We start from the raw sequence: 16,556 nt of genomic DNA, 5'->3' as shown, positions 1-16,556 counted from the left end.
CTACACCCTCACTACACAGACTGCAGGTCTGAGGCCCACGACGAATACCACATGAATCTATAGGTCCCTGCTATTTTTTCACCGTGGTGAGAAGGAGGGAGCACTGAGGAGAGACGGGAGGAGAGAAGTGCAACCCTGCAAACTTCAAAGACACAGCACAGCAGTATCAAAACTTGGAGATAAGGGTGGGCTCGATTTTCAGGGAGAAACTGAAGCTTCATCTGTCACCAAGTGGATCCGCAGAGGTCTGGAAGAGCTATGCAGAAAAAATATGGATGACTTGGATAAAACGAAGGATATCTTAATGCTCTGTATGTCAATCCACATTAGGACAGAAACATAGAAGACCAAAAACACGGAGAATGTGAATGGATATACTAAAGCTGCTGAGTGAATCTTTCTTTGCACAAGCAAAGCAACTTTTATTTTTAAGAGCCACACAGCACTTTATGCTAATATAGGAGAAAGGATTATTTTTTTTTGCCCTGCTGTGGAGACTGCTCTGGAGGTGTCAGCCAGTTAAGCCTTCTCAAGCACATCTTAGCACAGGAGGGACTTTCTATCAGGGACTTTGAGCACAGTTTGTCCAGCTAAAAGGCAGTGCTGCTCCCCACTGCTCTTAAACGACCCAGCTTGGATCTGCTTAAGTTCTACGCCCAACAGAAAACATCTCTTAAGTCTGGGGTGTTCATATGACTTAAATCTTTGCTCGAGCCTTTATTGATCACAAACTTATTTGGGAATAAGCACTACAAGTTGGAAGGAACTGTGTTGAATGTTTCATTTTAACAGAAATATTTGACTGTAATGTCCACTGGCATCTTCTTTCTGCACTTCACCTCACACTGAAATGTTTCCACAGAGATGAAACCTTTTCTGTGAGGTAAGAGTCAATAATCCTGTGTAAACTGGCTCCTCAGTTTTGTAGCCTGACCTCTGACCTCTCTGACCTGCACTGAACTGCATGAACTCAAAATGAACTGCACTTTTAATGCCACCTTAACTCCCCAGCTGGGTCTTGGATTGAGCCCAGGGACAGGAGCTGACGAGTCCCAAGGGAGTGGTAGTGGTGCTGGAGGTAGTGGTGGCTTGTGGGTGACATTCCTGCTTGGTACTACACTGATTATCATGTGTGTCGTGGGCATGTCCGGCAACACATACACACTTATTGTTACACGCTCAGCTGCTTTGCGACGCACAGGTTCTATGTACGTCTACATCATTAATTTAGCTCTGGCTGACCTGCTGTACCTCTGCACCATCCCTTTTGTAGTCTGCACCTACTTTGCCCACGACTGGCTGTTTGGTGAGGCCGGATGTCGCATCCTGCTGAGTCTCGACCTCCTCACCATGCATGCCAGTGTCTTCATTTTGGGTGTTATGAGCTTGGAACGGTTTCGTGCTGTGGCTAAACCCTTCAGTGCACACAAGACCTCGTCCCGCAACCGACGGCTAGTGTCAGGAATTATTTGGGGGTTATCTTTTCTGCTAACGCTGCCCATGATGGTGATGATCCGACTCAGTGAGGGCAAACCCACTGTGGCTGGTTCAGTCAAGAGAATCTGCTATCCAACCTGGACCCCTGAGGCCTTCAAGGCTTATATCATTGCCCTGTTTTTCACCAGTGTTTTAGTCCCTGGATTGGTAATTGTTGGACTGTATGCAGGGCTAGCTAGGCGCTACTGGGTAGTGCAGGCTAACTTAGGGGGTAGCAGCCACTCTGCCAGAAGGACACGACTCAAACAAAAAGTCGTATCAATGATCTTTAGCATTGTGGTAGCTTACTGGGCTTGCTTCTTGCCTTTTTGGGGATGGCAGTTAGCCAAGCTGTTCTCTCCAGAGTCCCTCAAAGCTTTGTCTCCAGCTGCTCATAATTATGTAAATTTCTTTGTCACATGTCTCACGTATGGAAACAGCTGTATAAATCCATTTCTCTACACTCTTCTGACTCGGAACTACAAAGATTATTTAGCACAGAAAGGACAGTCATCAGGATCCAGCAGGGCTGATCCCGGGTCAGCTGTGACAACCCCACTGCAGGACTTTTAGTGAATTAGCATTAACTGTCCAGTCATAATATGTTTTGATTCAGAGAGGCCATTTTTTATGATGTACATTGAGTTGACCCAGCTAAAACCTAACTTCCTCTCCTGTCTTAAAGAGAGAGTTATCTAGTCTTGTTAAGGTTTTGAGAAAGTAGAATTAGCTGAATTAACCAAACTTGACTTGAATGCATTTAATAAACTAGACATTTAGCTGAATCAAATGCATTTCAATCACAATGACAAACATGGTTCTGCCTCCATTTACATTTCCTCAGTCTGACGAATCAGGTTAGGACGAATCATCTTATGAACTTTGTTCATTTTGTACCAAATTACATGAAATATCTCAAATGTTAAATAATGAAGAAAATTATAAGTGCAGAGAGGCACGGACTAAACTGACTAGACTTAACTGTGTTCATTATTTTTCTATTTGTTATGTTCTGTTGAGCAGATAGACATCTAGACATCTATGATTTACTGATATAGAGGTTGAAATGTGAGTATTTTATCTAAAAAGTATTTGAATTGGCAGTTTAGTACAAAACAGAAAGGTTTTGAAGGCCTTTTTTTGGACAAAATACTGAACACAAGAAAATGACCAGAAAATGTTCAGCAGTACCTTATCCATTTAAAAAAAAATCATAAATACTCTTTATATACATTATCCACAGTTTCTGTAATTGATAAAATACAATGTGTAGTTTACAATAATGGAAAAAGTTGGTACCGTATTTTTACATATTTTTACTGTGTAACAATTAAAGTGAAACTGCTGTAAAAACAAAACAATAGAAAAGTGAATGAGAACTGTTTTCATATTCTTGGCCCAATTTGCCAACAGCTTTACAGACAAATACTTTTCATCTCTATCTATGAAATGTCGTTGCACTGTGCCACATTCCTCAGCCTCCGGACGCTTGTCTTTTGAGTCCTCCTGTAAATTGTCTGTGTAAGTGTGTGCTACATCTCCCACCTCACCTCCTTTTCCATGTCCACTTTTATTCTTTTTTTTAACCTATTTCCTCATCACATATTAAAGATAATGACCAATACAATTCTGGGTTTTCTTTTTTCTCCCTCTTTTTAAAATGTTGCATAACTTTAAAAAAAGAGGGAAAAATAATAATTCTGCTTTTGAATTACAGACATGCGTTGGCAAAAAAAAAAAAAAATGCGTTGGCATCTTCTTCTAGTGCTTTTAAACACCCACTGCTTTTACTCTTGTACGTTACAATGATATAAAAAAAACTGAAACAAGTCTGAAATATTTTTTAGAACATGTAGGTGTAAATTACATGTGGTGTTTCATATTTGTGTATCAGAGGAAGTAAATGAAGAAGACTCTTTTCTTTTAGGGTTTTATTAACAAATCCAGCTTTGCTGAGCTGTCCTCCAACCATAGTAAGGTAAGATGTAAGATGTGCTGGGGCTCCATCTTAAGGCCATTTCCTCTCATTACAACATCAGCAATCTAAAGCAGTTGACATTTCCAGAGTTACTTTTCAGATTTCATATTAGCAGTCAAGCCTAATTTCAGCTATTGAAAAACATGAGAATGTTTTAGCAACAAGCAAAGGTAGAGAGGTGAAGGGTTGGGGCTTAAGAAGAGGTCAGCCTCTACTTCAGCTTGAGGCCGATGATTCTCGCATCACCGCTCACATCGAAGTACTTGTACTTGACATCACCCAGGCGGTTGGGGAAGGTAATCATGCTGCCGTCGGGAAGCTTGATGTAAAATTCCTCGTTGTTGAAGTTGATGTAAAACTGAAGAAGTAAGAAAAAGCAAGAGGGAGAAAAAGAGAAGTGAATGACATTTATCTTTTGGTTAAAAGGATACCTTTGTTTTTTTTTAAGCTTGGGCTCAGACACGGACAGAACCTAAGCTGCTGTGGATGCAGTCAGCTGCAAATTTATTTTAGCCATCTATTAAAAAGACAAAAACCCAGGTTATAAATATCAATATCATATGAAGGATCAACTAGGTGACATGAGCACAACTGTGCATGTCATCCAAGCAGATTTTAAAAATACATGTGGACACAAGTGCTACCCCTCAGCCTCCTAGTAGATACACCTATGGTATACACCTATATTGACCCTGTCTTGAGTTATCACATTTACAGCCTTGGGTGTCCATGGCACCCTGGCCGCCTCTGTTTAACAGCGCCAACCATCTGCGGTTGTGCACATGGCTGAAGGCAAGATCAAACAGTAAGAATCTTCAAATTAAAAAACAAAACAAATCAGATGCTGATATTATATCATTTGCTTCTGACTCTGTCCACAGTATACTGCAGTTAGGTGCTTTTACTCCTGCCTCTCCCAAACGTGGCCATGCATGCAGCTATCTACTACAGATAATTCACTGACCATAGATAAGTACTTCAAGCAATTCCCCTTCCAAGAAAGTAAACAGTTCCTTGAATTTCATTGTTACACAACTGAAAGAAAGCTGCAGTTTCGACCTCCTCCTGAAACATCCGGGGCAATCTTTCTCAACAGCTATTAACTTTTATGGGCCCATAAAGCCTGTCGTGATTACCCGTTGACCTAGCAGCCAACAGCGCAGGCACCAAACCCATTAATAACACCCTGACAGTCAAAGAAATGATAACAGCTTGGAAATGCAGTTCATTTACCCAGGGTGTGCTTTACCTGAATATTCTTTAAATTAAAGTGCAGCAGGTGTGTGTGTCTAAGAGTACAATTACATTTTTTAAAGCTATGAACTATAAAACCTTGCCCATAGGTTGCATGCAAAGAGGTGATAAATCAAAGGATCAGCAACTCAAGGCCCTGTCTTAGTTAACGCTATCATCTGACTGATATACACAACTGAGACATTGTAACTTTTATGAGCTTTCATTTATATTGTGAACTTGGCACTCAGTCCAGTAACACAGATGACGTTGTTCTCTGTCTTCTGGAGAACTGTGTTTTAGCATTTGCATTGATGTTAAACTGGTTATGTCAGTGTGTAAAAGCCTTGCTTCTTAAACCATCCGAACCTCTTCAGAGTGTATTGTGTGTTGGTGACTACATTTTTCAGACGCCACACGTCTTCATACAAACCTTGCATTCTTCTCCACGTCTGAAAGGGAAGTTTGATTCGTGGATCTCGTCACCCCAGCTACCCCCGGATAAAGAGTTGAAGACGATGGTGTTGGAGTCTAACCGGGGGTTGAGGTGCATGGCGATGTTCTCACGATCATGACCGATGTTGATGGCAAAACTGCGACAGATGCGGGAAGGAGAGGATGGAACATGAACTCGACTCGCTGCTTCTTGACAGATAACTAAATCAACTTTGCTGTGTGAAATGGACAGGACACTCTCAGCATGAACATCTTAGGAGGACTCACCTGTCACCACTCTCACCAGGCTTGACGCGGACTTTTAACTCCAAGCCCTGCTTGATTGACATATCCTGGATTTTCTGTAAAGGAAAGCGACATAGGAATAGACACATTGAAAATAAACCAATTCTTGCATTCTTTCAGAGCTTTATGGTGGGAACTAGTTTGCTTCTTAGAAGGAAGACAGGATGAAATAATGATAATAATAATAATAGGAAGATTTCAGTACTCATGCTCATTCTTGGATGATAAAACTGGTCTATCAGTTTTATTTATTAAATTTTAGGAACTATCTACATGATGGTTTGAGAGAGCGGAACTGCCATGAGCAAACTGATGATGTGCGCTTGTCTTATCTTAGCAGTTGATGATCAACCGAGGTAAAACAATGTACCCACGGTTGTAAAATTAACAAAACAGGAAGGTGTCGTATTTGTTCACTGACGTGGTCGCCATAAAAAAAAAAAAACACCCACACAGTGATCTATAGCTCTTCAGACACTAGTCATATCTACCATGTCTTTGTACAATATGTGCCCATTAACAATTATACAAACAGACAAAAGAAGCAAAGAAATGAAGTAAGGCTAAATCAATTTTATGTGTTTAAAGATCGATTTCACATGTATACAAATGAGAATGAGAAACCCAACATGACATTTAAACAATGTTTAACAAAGTCAGTGAACCTGTTCACCTGATCAATAAATCAATAAACTGTTCTTCTTTTCACCTGTTCTTCCTATTTATGTGCTGGGCATCACCTGATGGGCAAACGAGAACTTCATCATGCTGGACCCTATATTCCAGTCCTGCACCCACAGATTCCTCGGTTTAATCTGCTCACCCATTTCAGATTCATGCTGGTTTATCACCGACTTCACAGGGAATTTGATGGAAGATCATTAAGTCAAGCTATACATTATTAATCCCTCTGTGGGATTTGAATTATTCAGATTATTCAACTGTGGCATATGTTAAATCTTAGAATAGGATTTTTCTTCTGTTACCAGGCTGTGACTCGAGAATGATCTCTTATATACTTACAACTGTAAGGTGAGCACAGTCAGTGTAAGGGTTACGTATTTTCTTGACTGTTACTTAAAGCCTAAATTTGGTTATAGCCTCAGCAAAATCAAAATCAAAGGGAGAGTCTCTATTGTATACAAACGGATGTTCACAGAATATATGTAGCCATCATCACTTCTATAAAACACGCTCTATTAATATTACTGGCTGATACACAAGCTTTGAGCTTTTTTATTCCTCAGCCTCATTAATATTCAGTCTATGCGTTTGAAATATATGACTATTTGACTACTGTATATGCAACGAGAAAAGTAAACCATGAAACGGCAGAGTATGAGGTTCAGCCACAGAATCAAAGCAAATGGTCACATACATCAGGATAGAATATAATGCCACAAATAAGGTAGCAGATGCAGATTATTGTTCACGCAGAGAAAGTCCACGTACCATGGTGATGGTGTTCAGTGGATTGTGCTGACGGTCCGATCTTCAGTGGGTTATGCCTCCAGTGACAAGTCTGCAGGCAGGTGAGCGGTTTATATGGGGCAGGAGGGCTGTAAAAAAAAGGGTATGGCAATATCTGCCTGTCACTGAATCAACTTACTAGTGCTGTGCAGTACTGTGATAAATGCAGCACCAATATTGCTGATACCAGTACCAATAGTTTAAACTCGTAGAGGTAGCTTATGCAGGGGAAAGGAATGTGTCAAGACTCATGAAATTAATCATCATCAATCTGCAAATTCTAAACAGATTTTAATGATTATTAAATCACTGTGATTTTTACTTTCCACAACAGTTAGTTCATTTAACAAAATGTACCTTATGGTTGAATAGCTGCTAAGAAACCACTACTAAGGAAAAGCAACAAGCAGAAGAGATTTGTTTGGGCTAAGTAACACAAGGAGTGGACATTAGACCAGTGGAAATCTGTGCTTTGGTCTGATGAGTCCAAATTTGAGATCTTTGGTCCACCCACTGTGTCTTTGGGTGATGCAGAAAAGGTGAATGGATGGTCTCTACATGCATGGTTCTCACTGTGAAGCACGGAGGAGGAGATGTGATGGTGTGGGGGAGCTTTGCCGGTGACACTGTTGGAGATTTATTCAAAACTGAAGGCACACTGAACCAGCATGGCTACCACACCATCCTGGTTCACATTTAGTTGGATCATCATAAAATATTCAACAGGACAACAACCCCAAACACACCTCCAGGCTGTGTAAGGACTATGTGACCAAGAAGGAGAGTGATGGAGTGCTGCACCAGATGACCTGGCCTTCATAGTCACCTGACCTAAACCCAATTGAGATGGGTTTGGAAGAGATGGACCGCAGAGTGAAGGCAAAAGGGCCAACAAGTGTTCAGCATCTCTGGGAACTCCTTCAAGACTGTTGGAAAACCATTTCAGGTGACTCATCGAGCTTATTGAGAGAATGCCAAGAGTGTGCAAAGCAGTAATGAAAGCAGAGGGTGACTATTTTGAATAATGTATAACAGTCATTGTCAAACTGTGGTACGGGCTCCCTCTGGTGGTGCGAGGGGAGTCTCCAGAAATTCTTTTTAAGATGAAATAATATACCATGTTCTGACTAAGGTATTTCTGAAAAATTAAAACGTACTTTTCTGCTATCACGTCCGACATAAATGAAGACAGAAAACTAAACAGCAGTGACGTTTGTAGGGTTACTGAAGTTGGGCTAGCTGGTATATAATGATGTGCTATGTGGTGGTTCATACGTCATCACTTAAAGACTGGATATCCCGCCTGCTGTGAATGTTTTAATGCAGTACAGTTGTTATTATTATCACTTGTCACATCCTGTTTATGACAGTTAAAATAAATAACATTAATATAAGAAATAACATTATCTGTGTAAACCGTATATGGTGTTAAATAGGCTTAAACTACTGTACTTTAATGTCGGTCATAAGGGTGGTACTTCCAGAGCCATATATTTTATGAGGTGGTATTCATTGTGAAAAGTTTGAGAATCACTGATCTATAATATAAAACATGTTTTGAGTTATTTCACACTTTTTGTTTACTACATAATTCCATATGTGTTTATTCATAGTTTCGATTCTTTCAGTGAGAATCTACAATGTAAATAGTCATAAAAATAAAACCAGTGAATGAGAAGGTGTGTCCAGACTGGATGTGTATATAGATCTCACTCTCTTTATCTATCTATCTATCTATAGAGATACATATGTATATTGATCAATATCTAAGGATAGATATTGATAGAGAGAGAGACCCTACCTAGAAACCACTGTGTTAAGGGCATTAGTTGCATGAACATTAGGAAATATAGAAAAATAAATCTGGGAAACGTACTGGTGGAGGTTGATATTCAAGCCGTTCCTGAAAAAAATAAACTTCCAGATATAAGTACTTCAAACACTGAATGAAACAAAATATGACGTTTATAACTCAGATTATTCTATTACTGGGATGTGGCACATGGAGAAGATCTTACACTCTAATGATACTTTTTTTTCCCGTCAGGAAACACAGAGGACAGTATCTTGTCTGTGATGACAGTGAAGACTCAGTGGCAATGGGTGGGCAACTCCAGGCCTCGAGGGCCGGTTTCCTGCAGGTTTTAGATGTGTCCTTGAGCCAATACAGCTACAGATTCAAATGGCTAAATCACCTCCTCAATATGTCTTGTAGTTCTCCAGATGCCTTTTAATGAACATTGACTGTACAAATATAGATGTATTTATTAGTTGTTAATTATCTCACAAGTCGTTGTTGCTCCTTTTAGCCACCACACGAACAAGTTCTTTGTTTACAGATGATTTATTCCAGGTTCGCCATCAGGATCGCTCAACGTCTTCATTGTGAGAACTAATTAAAATAAAGGCAATTGCATTTAGAAACATCACCCGTACCATAAAAATATAATGCTACTTTAGCTTTTCTCACATATTCAGAGAAATTAAATAACGTAAACCATCATGTGGCATGGTTTGCAATTACACTGTTATCAAAATAAACCCAGCCAATAAAAGTGTAGAACCATAAATACCTGTTTATCAGGGTTTAATTGAAAACTCAAATTAACAGAGACACATTAAACACACCTCACTGCCTGCCGTAGCCAAACGGGCAAGCGTTTCACTCATTGACTGTAGAAAACACAGTCAATGGTTTCACTGCATGGTGTACTCTGTGTGATTGTGTATGTGACGAATAAAATTTAAAAAGTAAAACAAACAATAAACGGCTAGCCAAGCTTGCTAATAGCTGTGCCAAAATCTATTTTGAAATACTGTCAGGCTGAGTTGGCAAATCAACAGATATTAATGTAGCGAAAACGCCTTTTGTTATTTCTATCTTTTTATTTGTATAAATGCATTTGAAGTCTTTTATTTTGAAAATTGTTTATTTTGAAAAGAGGAAGTATGATCCTCTCTCTAACTTACCCTTAGAAGCAGTCCCGCCTTCCAATCATCGGATGACCATCGCGCATTAGCTGGCTGGGTCTTTCACACTTTGAAAGTAAATGAGACAAGCGACAGGTGGTCCGTGCTGAACTGTCGGTCGCTTTGGTGAGTTTTAATACAGAAAAAAAGTGTTATAAACAAGTGTTTGCACTGTCCGAAAGCTGACTTGAAAACTTTAATGTTTTAAGTTAACGGGAGCACGAGCTAGAAAGGCCACGTGACTGTGTTCCCGCGGATACCCCATCTTGGTGAGTTGAGACCACGTGCTTGCTAAAGAAGTATGCTAGTCTCTTGCTAAAATGAGCATTTTGCTAACGATAATTTTTTGTGTTTAAAAGCAATAGAAATGATTTTTGTGTTAGAATCTGTTTTTACCAGATTTGAATTTTGGTTCACAAGGATGTAACGAAGCACTTTTGTTCTTTATATACTATTTGTGGTGAATGTAATGTTTGTTTGATGTAAAATTTATATTTTGGTGGTTTACTGTGTGAAAGTGTGAAAGTTGCAGTAAATTCTATGCGATCATACACAGTAGCGGTTTTTGATACGGGTGACACGGGCGGTTGCCCGGGGCGGCATCGTGGTGGGGGGCGGCATCACGGCATCGGCAAAAAAAACCCCCCAAAATTGCTGGTATTCATGCTGCCCCGACATCAGCCAGCGCATATCGGGAATGGCATAGACACCGATCGGCTTTCTATCGCCCATTTGCTGCGAGTAATGGGCGCCCTCCGTTTGTGAGGTGCACCTGCTGCTTGCGGCACAACTCGCAAAAAAACCCAAAATAAAAACAAACCAACAAACACAAAAACACCAGACATCATGATACAGACTTATAATTTGCACCGATGTTTTTTCGAAATTCTATACATGAAAAGTGAGCGCGAGAGCCCTCGATGCGCCTGCTCGCTGCTGAAGTCAAAGTAAACTTTATTGTCATCTCCGCTACATACAGTCCAGTATATAGAGAGACGAGACCAGTGTTGCCAACTCCTCAGTAAGGAAAATCGCTATTGGTTGTCCTAAAAGTCGCTAGAAGTCGCTAAATGACGTCATCACCTAATTTGCATAATTGGTCATGCTAATGTAATTGTAACCTACGCTGCTGGAGAGAGAAATAACATCGTGGACGAGACATAAAGTGAGCAAAAAACATCCTAAATGCATTTAGAATTTATTTAGAACTACAAATTAAATTTCTTTTAGCAATTATTGTTTTTTGTAATGTCACAATTCCAACCCTGCTCCTTTACCCGGGCTTGGACCGGCAAAAGTGACCCGAAATAGGCACTCTGGTGGAGTTACTTTGTGTGTGTGTGTGTGTGTTTATAAGTAGTTTTAAACCTGATCCACAAAACAGCAAAATTAAAAAAGAAGTGACTGCGTTACAGCACCCGCTGCTTGTTGAGAGTAAAGGCGATATGCGCTTTCACGACTTTTTTTCTAAAAAAAGTCGCTAGGGGGTCTGAAAACTCGCTAAATATAACGACAAAGTCTCTAAGTTGGCAACACTGGACGAGACGACGAGGCTCCAGTGACAGCAGTGCAAATAAAAAACAATAAATATATACTCTATAATATAGAGTAAGAAAATAAATATACACTTTAGGACTCAGGGTAAAGGGATCAATAACAATTTAAAATTTATAATTTACAGTTTGATGATTTAAAGTCTCACACGCAACCCTTCAAAAGGGGAGGGGGCCGGCTGCTTCCAAATAGAGCACTTTTATTTGGAAACTGCTTTTCAGATCCAATTTTGTTCTGTTCTGAGCATGTCAGCTTGCTGTGGAGATGATGACTTGTTCCAGATGTGCCACATGGAGAAGGTCTTCAACTCTAATGATGCTAACCGATGACAGTGTGCTCAGATTGTTCTTGAATGTAGAGCTTGCAAGTATCTAAAAGGTTTTCGTCAGCTTAATTTAACTTGCAGTACTTACCTGTAACTTATGTTAGTGTCAGTTAGACAGTAATAAAGAACAGTAATTTGAACTGATTACCCTTTAATGCTTTATAACAGTTCTGTAACATTCTGTTTGCACTTGCTTAATACAGCAGCAGTCTGGAAGAATCACACCCATCAGATTGACATGTGATAGCTACACGTTTGCTGACTGGTTTTTCCTCATGTCTGCAGGTATGTCCAGTACAGACAGTATTGCATACTTTATAAGAGTTCTGTAACATTGTGTTTGCACTTCCTTGATAGTTATAAATCCCATTAGGGATTGTAACATCTAGTGTTTTTATTGAGTCATATATGTCCTCACTTACCACCTCACCCACCCCCCAGGTTCCATCAACCCCCCGCCATACTCTGCCCCCCCCCCCCCCCCCCCCCCCCCCCCCCCCCTCCGGGGCAGCACAACAGAGCCTGCCCCACCCCACCCCAAGTGGCAAATGTGTGGGATGAGGCATGAATATATTCCACCGTCAGTTTCCTTGTCCTGGGCAGGATTGTTTGTTGGAGGTACTTATGTACTTATAAGGTAGGTAAGATAGGTTAATTGGATAATCCAAATTGCCACTAGGTGTGAATGTGCGAGTGAATGTGAGTGCGAATGGTTGTCTGTCTCTGTGTTAGCCCTGCGACAGACTGGCGACCTGTCTAGGGTGTACCCCGCCTCTCGCCCTATGACAGTTGGGATAGGCTCCAGCGCCCCCCGCGACCCTGAAAAGGATAAGCGGAAGCGAATGGATTTGAATTTGGTAGTTTAGTGAAATTAGCCTTCACATTTTCTTCTATTAATAACTATTGAAGATGTAATGTCTTTTTTTCTTCTGTTTTTCTTTCTTTGTGGGGGAAGCAGACCAGAAGGTCCAAAGGGTCGTCGTGTAAGTCGGCAATAAACTGCAACACCAATATGAAGATTTTTCTTTGTGGGGGAAGCAGACCAGAAGGTCCAAAGGGTCGTCGTGTAAGTCGGCAATAAACTGCAACACCAATATGAAGATTTTTCTTTGTGGGGGAAGCAGACCAGAAGGTCCAAAGGGTCGTCGTGTAAGTCGGCAATAAACTGCAACACCAATATGAAGATTTTTCTTTGTGGGGGAAGCAGACCGGAAATACCAATGATGATAACTGGAGGAGCAAAGCAACATCCTGTAAGTCTGCAATAAACCACAATACCAATATAAAGATTTTGTTTTCTACACACTTTAGATAATCTCTCACATGGACTTTCATTTCAGTGATCCGACCACCAACGATCCCCCCCCCCCCCCACCTGATCACCCCACTGATCAGGTGAACTAACGTCTCACTTGATCAGTTGAGCTGTCTTCTGCCCCAACTCCCAAACCCACCAAACCCCAGCCCATCCTAGACACCCCAGCCACACATCTCAATCACAGCTGATCAGGTGAGACCTCAGCTCATACATCTTACATATTTCTCCATATTTTTTTTCCCTTTTGTACTTGAGTTGTGTCAATACCAAAGAATATTTCCTAATAACCTTTTAATTTTAAAGGGTTTTAGTGGGCTTTATTTTAACGTTGTACAGTGAAATCAAAAACCACAAGAGGTTTTCCCAATTGTACTTTCACTTCTCAAACCAATCTGGCTGATCTTCTTTGATAACAGCAAGGATTACTTATTGAATATTTTAGGGTTACCCCTGGAGTTATTGGACCGTCATTGGTCTAAGAGAACGACAGAAGTTATAGCAATTATATACTTATTTTTTAAGAACTTGTGCTTGTCTGTGATCCTGAGTTATACACTATAAAAGCAGGTGTACCTTAACTTAAAATCTGATACTGGTACATCCAACACAATGTGCACGTTAGGGCTGGGACAACGCGACGCGTAAAAATTTTGGAGTGTGACATTGTTGCTTTAACACACCTGTTACACACCTGTCATCGGAGTTTCACGAGTAACACAAACTAAAGACAGTATGCCACCCAAGAAAGGCCCAACACCAGAGGAGGTCGAGGACATAAAAACCTCCCTCGGAGCACTGTGCGGAGACGTGGCCGCAGTCAGGGCGCAGCAGGAGCTGCTTCTGGGGCTTTTGGAGGAGGTAAAACAGCTACGCCTCCAAAATGCCGAGAAGGACAGACGAATTATGGATCTCGAGCGGCGGGTGGATGAGCTGGAGCAGTACACCCGTACGAACGACGTGGTCATTAGCGGTATAAAAATCAAGCGGTGGCCGGGAGCGTCGGGGAGCCCAGTGACGAGGAGACCCGCTCGGTGGAGCAACAGGTGGCCTCCTTCCTCCAAAGCAAGGGGATAGAGATGGACCTGGAGCACGTAGAAGCATGTCACCCACTGCCCAGGAGGAGCGACAGACCGCCGGCCGTCATTATGAGATTCGTCAATCGGAAGAACAAGGTCGCACTGCTGAAACAAGGACGCAAACTGAAAGGCACGGACGTTTTCATTAATGAGCATCTGACACGAAAAAACGCAGACATCGCGAGGAAGGCAAGGCAACTGAAGAAGAACGGTAAAATACAACATACATGGGTAACAAACTGCAAGATTTTCATTAAGCTAAACGGGACACCAGAAGAGGCAAAAGTATTGATAGTGAGGAACATGGAGGATCTGGACAAGTATAACTGACACTAATGTATTGAGGTAATATATAACTCTAATGACAATCAAATGATAAATACACCAACATCTCTAATTACACCAGGAAATGACATGGACACGTTGAAATCAATTCTCCAACAGAAAGTAATTGATCTAGATTGTGAATATAAGGAGCATAATATAATAGACCCAGAAATAGATTCTGAAAGTAATTTTCTTTCTTCTTTTGTTAAAAATTGTAATTATTTCACACAGGAACAATATGAAAAAAAAGTCAACCTAGATGGGAAGCTCTCATTAATTCACTTTAACAGCAGAAGTATGTACTCTAATTTTGATTTCATTAAGGACTACTTGCAACAATTTTCTCGCCCCTTCAGTGTTATAGCCATCACTGAAACTTGGTTCAATGTCAATAAAGGAATAGATTTCTGTTTGAATGGATATGATTTAAAATACATGAATAGATTAAATAAGGTGGGCGGCGGGGTTGCTATATATGTTCATAACTCTATAAAATATAATGTTGTAACAACTATGTCTATGGCTATTGATGGAATTTTGGAATGTTTGACTATTGAGATCATGAATGAAAAAAAAAGAAATGTTATAATAAGTTGCATATATCGGACACCCAGTTCAAGTATTGACACTTTTTATGAATGGATAGAAAAAATGTTTGCTTCGGTGAACCAAAAATTACTATTCATCTGTGGTGATTTTAATATTGATTTGCTAAACCCAACAAGGTTAAAAGCCATTGATGACTTTACTGACACGATGTACAGCTTATCACTATATCCAACAATAACAAAGCCAAGCAGAATGACATCACATAGCGCCACTACTATTGCCACAACATTTTTACTAATGTCATGGATTTCCAAATTAATAGTGGCCTGCTTGTCTGTGACATAACTGACCACTTACCAGTTTTTACTTTGTGTGACTGTGATTTAAAAAAAATAGATACCAAGATTACGATAGCAAAGCGAACAATAAATGAAGAAGCAATTCATGCCTTTAATTTCGATTTAGCACAACAAGATTGGAGTTCGGTGTATGAAGAGTCAGATGTGGACAAGGCTTATGACAATTTCCTAGATATTTTCACTATGTTGTACAATAAACATTGTCCTGTAAACGAACACAAGACAAAGAAAAAAAAAGATAAAAAGTCCTTGGCTCACAAAAGGAATTATCAATGCTTGCAAAAAGAAAAACAATCTGTATAAACAGTTCATCAAAGTAAAAACAAAAGAAGTGGAACAAAGATATAAAGCATATAGAAATAAATTGACTGATATTATAAGAACGAGTAAACAACTTTATTATAGAAGAAGATTATATGAAAATAAAAACAATATAAAAGGAACTTGGGATGTGTTAAATAACTTAATTAAACAAGGATCTTCTGGAACATCATATCCTGAATGTTTCATTGATGCAAATGGTGAAAATCTCAACATGAGTAACATTGTAGATGGGTTCAATAAATTTTTTATAAATGTTGGCCCTGAACTAGCAGCGGACATCCCGTGTCAAAAAAATGAAAATATCAGTAATATAAAATCAAATCCCTTTTCACTGTTCCTCTCAGCTACAAATGAGCAAGAAGTAATAAATATCACATTAAAATGTAAAAGTAAGTCTTCAATGGATTATCATGACATAAATATGTCTGTAGTTAAACAGATTATTCTGAATATTGCTAGTCCCTTAACATATGTCTGTAATTTATCATTTCAGTCCGGTTGTTTTCCAAAAAAAATGAAAATTGCAAAAGTAATACCACTATACAAAAGTAATGACAAACACAGTTTTACCAATTATAGGCCTATTTCTCTACTGCCTCAATTCTCAAAAATTTTAGAAAAACTTTTTAATTCAAGATTAGAAAAATTCCTTGAAAAACATCAAATAATAAATGTTGGTCAGTATGGTTTCAGAACGCAAAGAACCACTTCAATGGCGATAATTGAGGCAGTAGAAGAAATTACTAATGCACTGGATAAAAATAAATATGCAGTTGGTATTTTTGTTGATCTCAAAAAGGCCTTCGACACAATCAATCACTCAAATTTATTGGATAAATTGGAAAGATATGGTATT

At 39.7% G+C, this 16,556-nt stretch overlaps 2 protein-coding genes and 1 pseudogene across 3 annotated transcripts; 2 read left to right on the top strand and 1 right to left on the bottom strand.

The window, feature by feature from the left end:
• The first annotated feature begins 975 nt into the window (after nucleotides 1-975).
• Nucleotides 976-2,248, top strand: uts2r4 (urotensin-2 receptor 4). The gene has a single exon (XM_006803810.3). The coding sequence runs from the start codon at nucleotides 976-978 to the stop codon at nucleotides 2,047-2,049; it is 1,074 nt and encodes a 357-aa protein (XP_006803873.2). The 3' UTR covers nucleotides 2,050-2,248.
• A 1,162-nt stretch (nucleotides 2,249-3,410) lies between these two features.
• Nucleotides 3,411-6,969, bottom strand: lgals2b (galectin 2b). Its single transcript, XM_035913396.2, has 4 exons — nucleotides 6,881-6,969; nucleotides 5,411-5,484; nucleotides 5,121-5,280; nucleotides 3,411-3,812 (listed from the first exon to the last, which is right to left on the bottom strand). The coding sequence occupies exons 1-4, from the start codon at nucleotides 6,881-6,883 to the stop codon at nucleotides 3,666-3,668; spliced, it is 384 nt and encodes a 127-aa protein (XP_035769289.1). The 5' UTR covers nucleotides 6,884-6,969; the 3' UTR covers nucleotides 3,411-3,665.
• Nucleotides 6,970-12,901: 5,932 nt separating this feature from the next.
• On the top strand, nucleotides 12,902-15,287 carry LOC148102429 (uncharacterized; annotated as a pseudogene). Its single transcript, XR_015719118.1, has 2 exons — nucleotides 12,902-13,000; nucleotides 13,088-15,287. The product of XR_015719118.1 is annotated as an uncharacterized LOC148102429 (transcript).
• The last annotated feature ends 1,269 nt before the right edge of the window (nucleotides 15,288-16,556 follow it).

The sequence above is a fragment of the Neolamprologus brichardi genome, chromosome 6 (genome assembly GCF_056152115.1).
Source record: "Neolamprologus brichardi isolate AB-2024 chromosome 6, ASM5615211v1, whole genome shotgun sequence".
Taxonomy (NCBI): domain Eukaryota; kingdom Metazoa; phylum Chordata; class Actinopteri; order Cichliformes; family Cichlidae; genus Neolamprologus; species Neolamprologus brichardi.
The sequence above is the reverse complement of the archived record's forward strand: the minus strand, read 5'-3'. Positions and strand labels throughout refer to the sequence as shown.

What these genes read in the sequence shown, in the direction of transcription:
- uts2r4 (XM_006803810.3), top strand. Translation starts at nt 976, where the DNA reads ATGAACTGCACTTTTAATGCCACCTTAACTCCCCAGCTGGGTCTTGGA.
- lgals2b (XM_035913396.2), bottom strand. An exon ending in CCTGGTGAGAGTGGTGACAG is followed by an intron (nt 5,281 to 5,410) that starts GTGAGTCCTCCT and finishes CATCTGTCGCAG; the next exon opens with TTTTGCCATCAACATCGGTC. An exon ending in GACGTGGAGAAGAATGCAAG is followed by an intron (nt 3,813 to 5,120) that starts GTTTGTATGAAG and finishes TTACTTCTTCAG; the next exon opens with TTTTACATCAACTTCAACAA.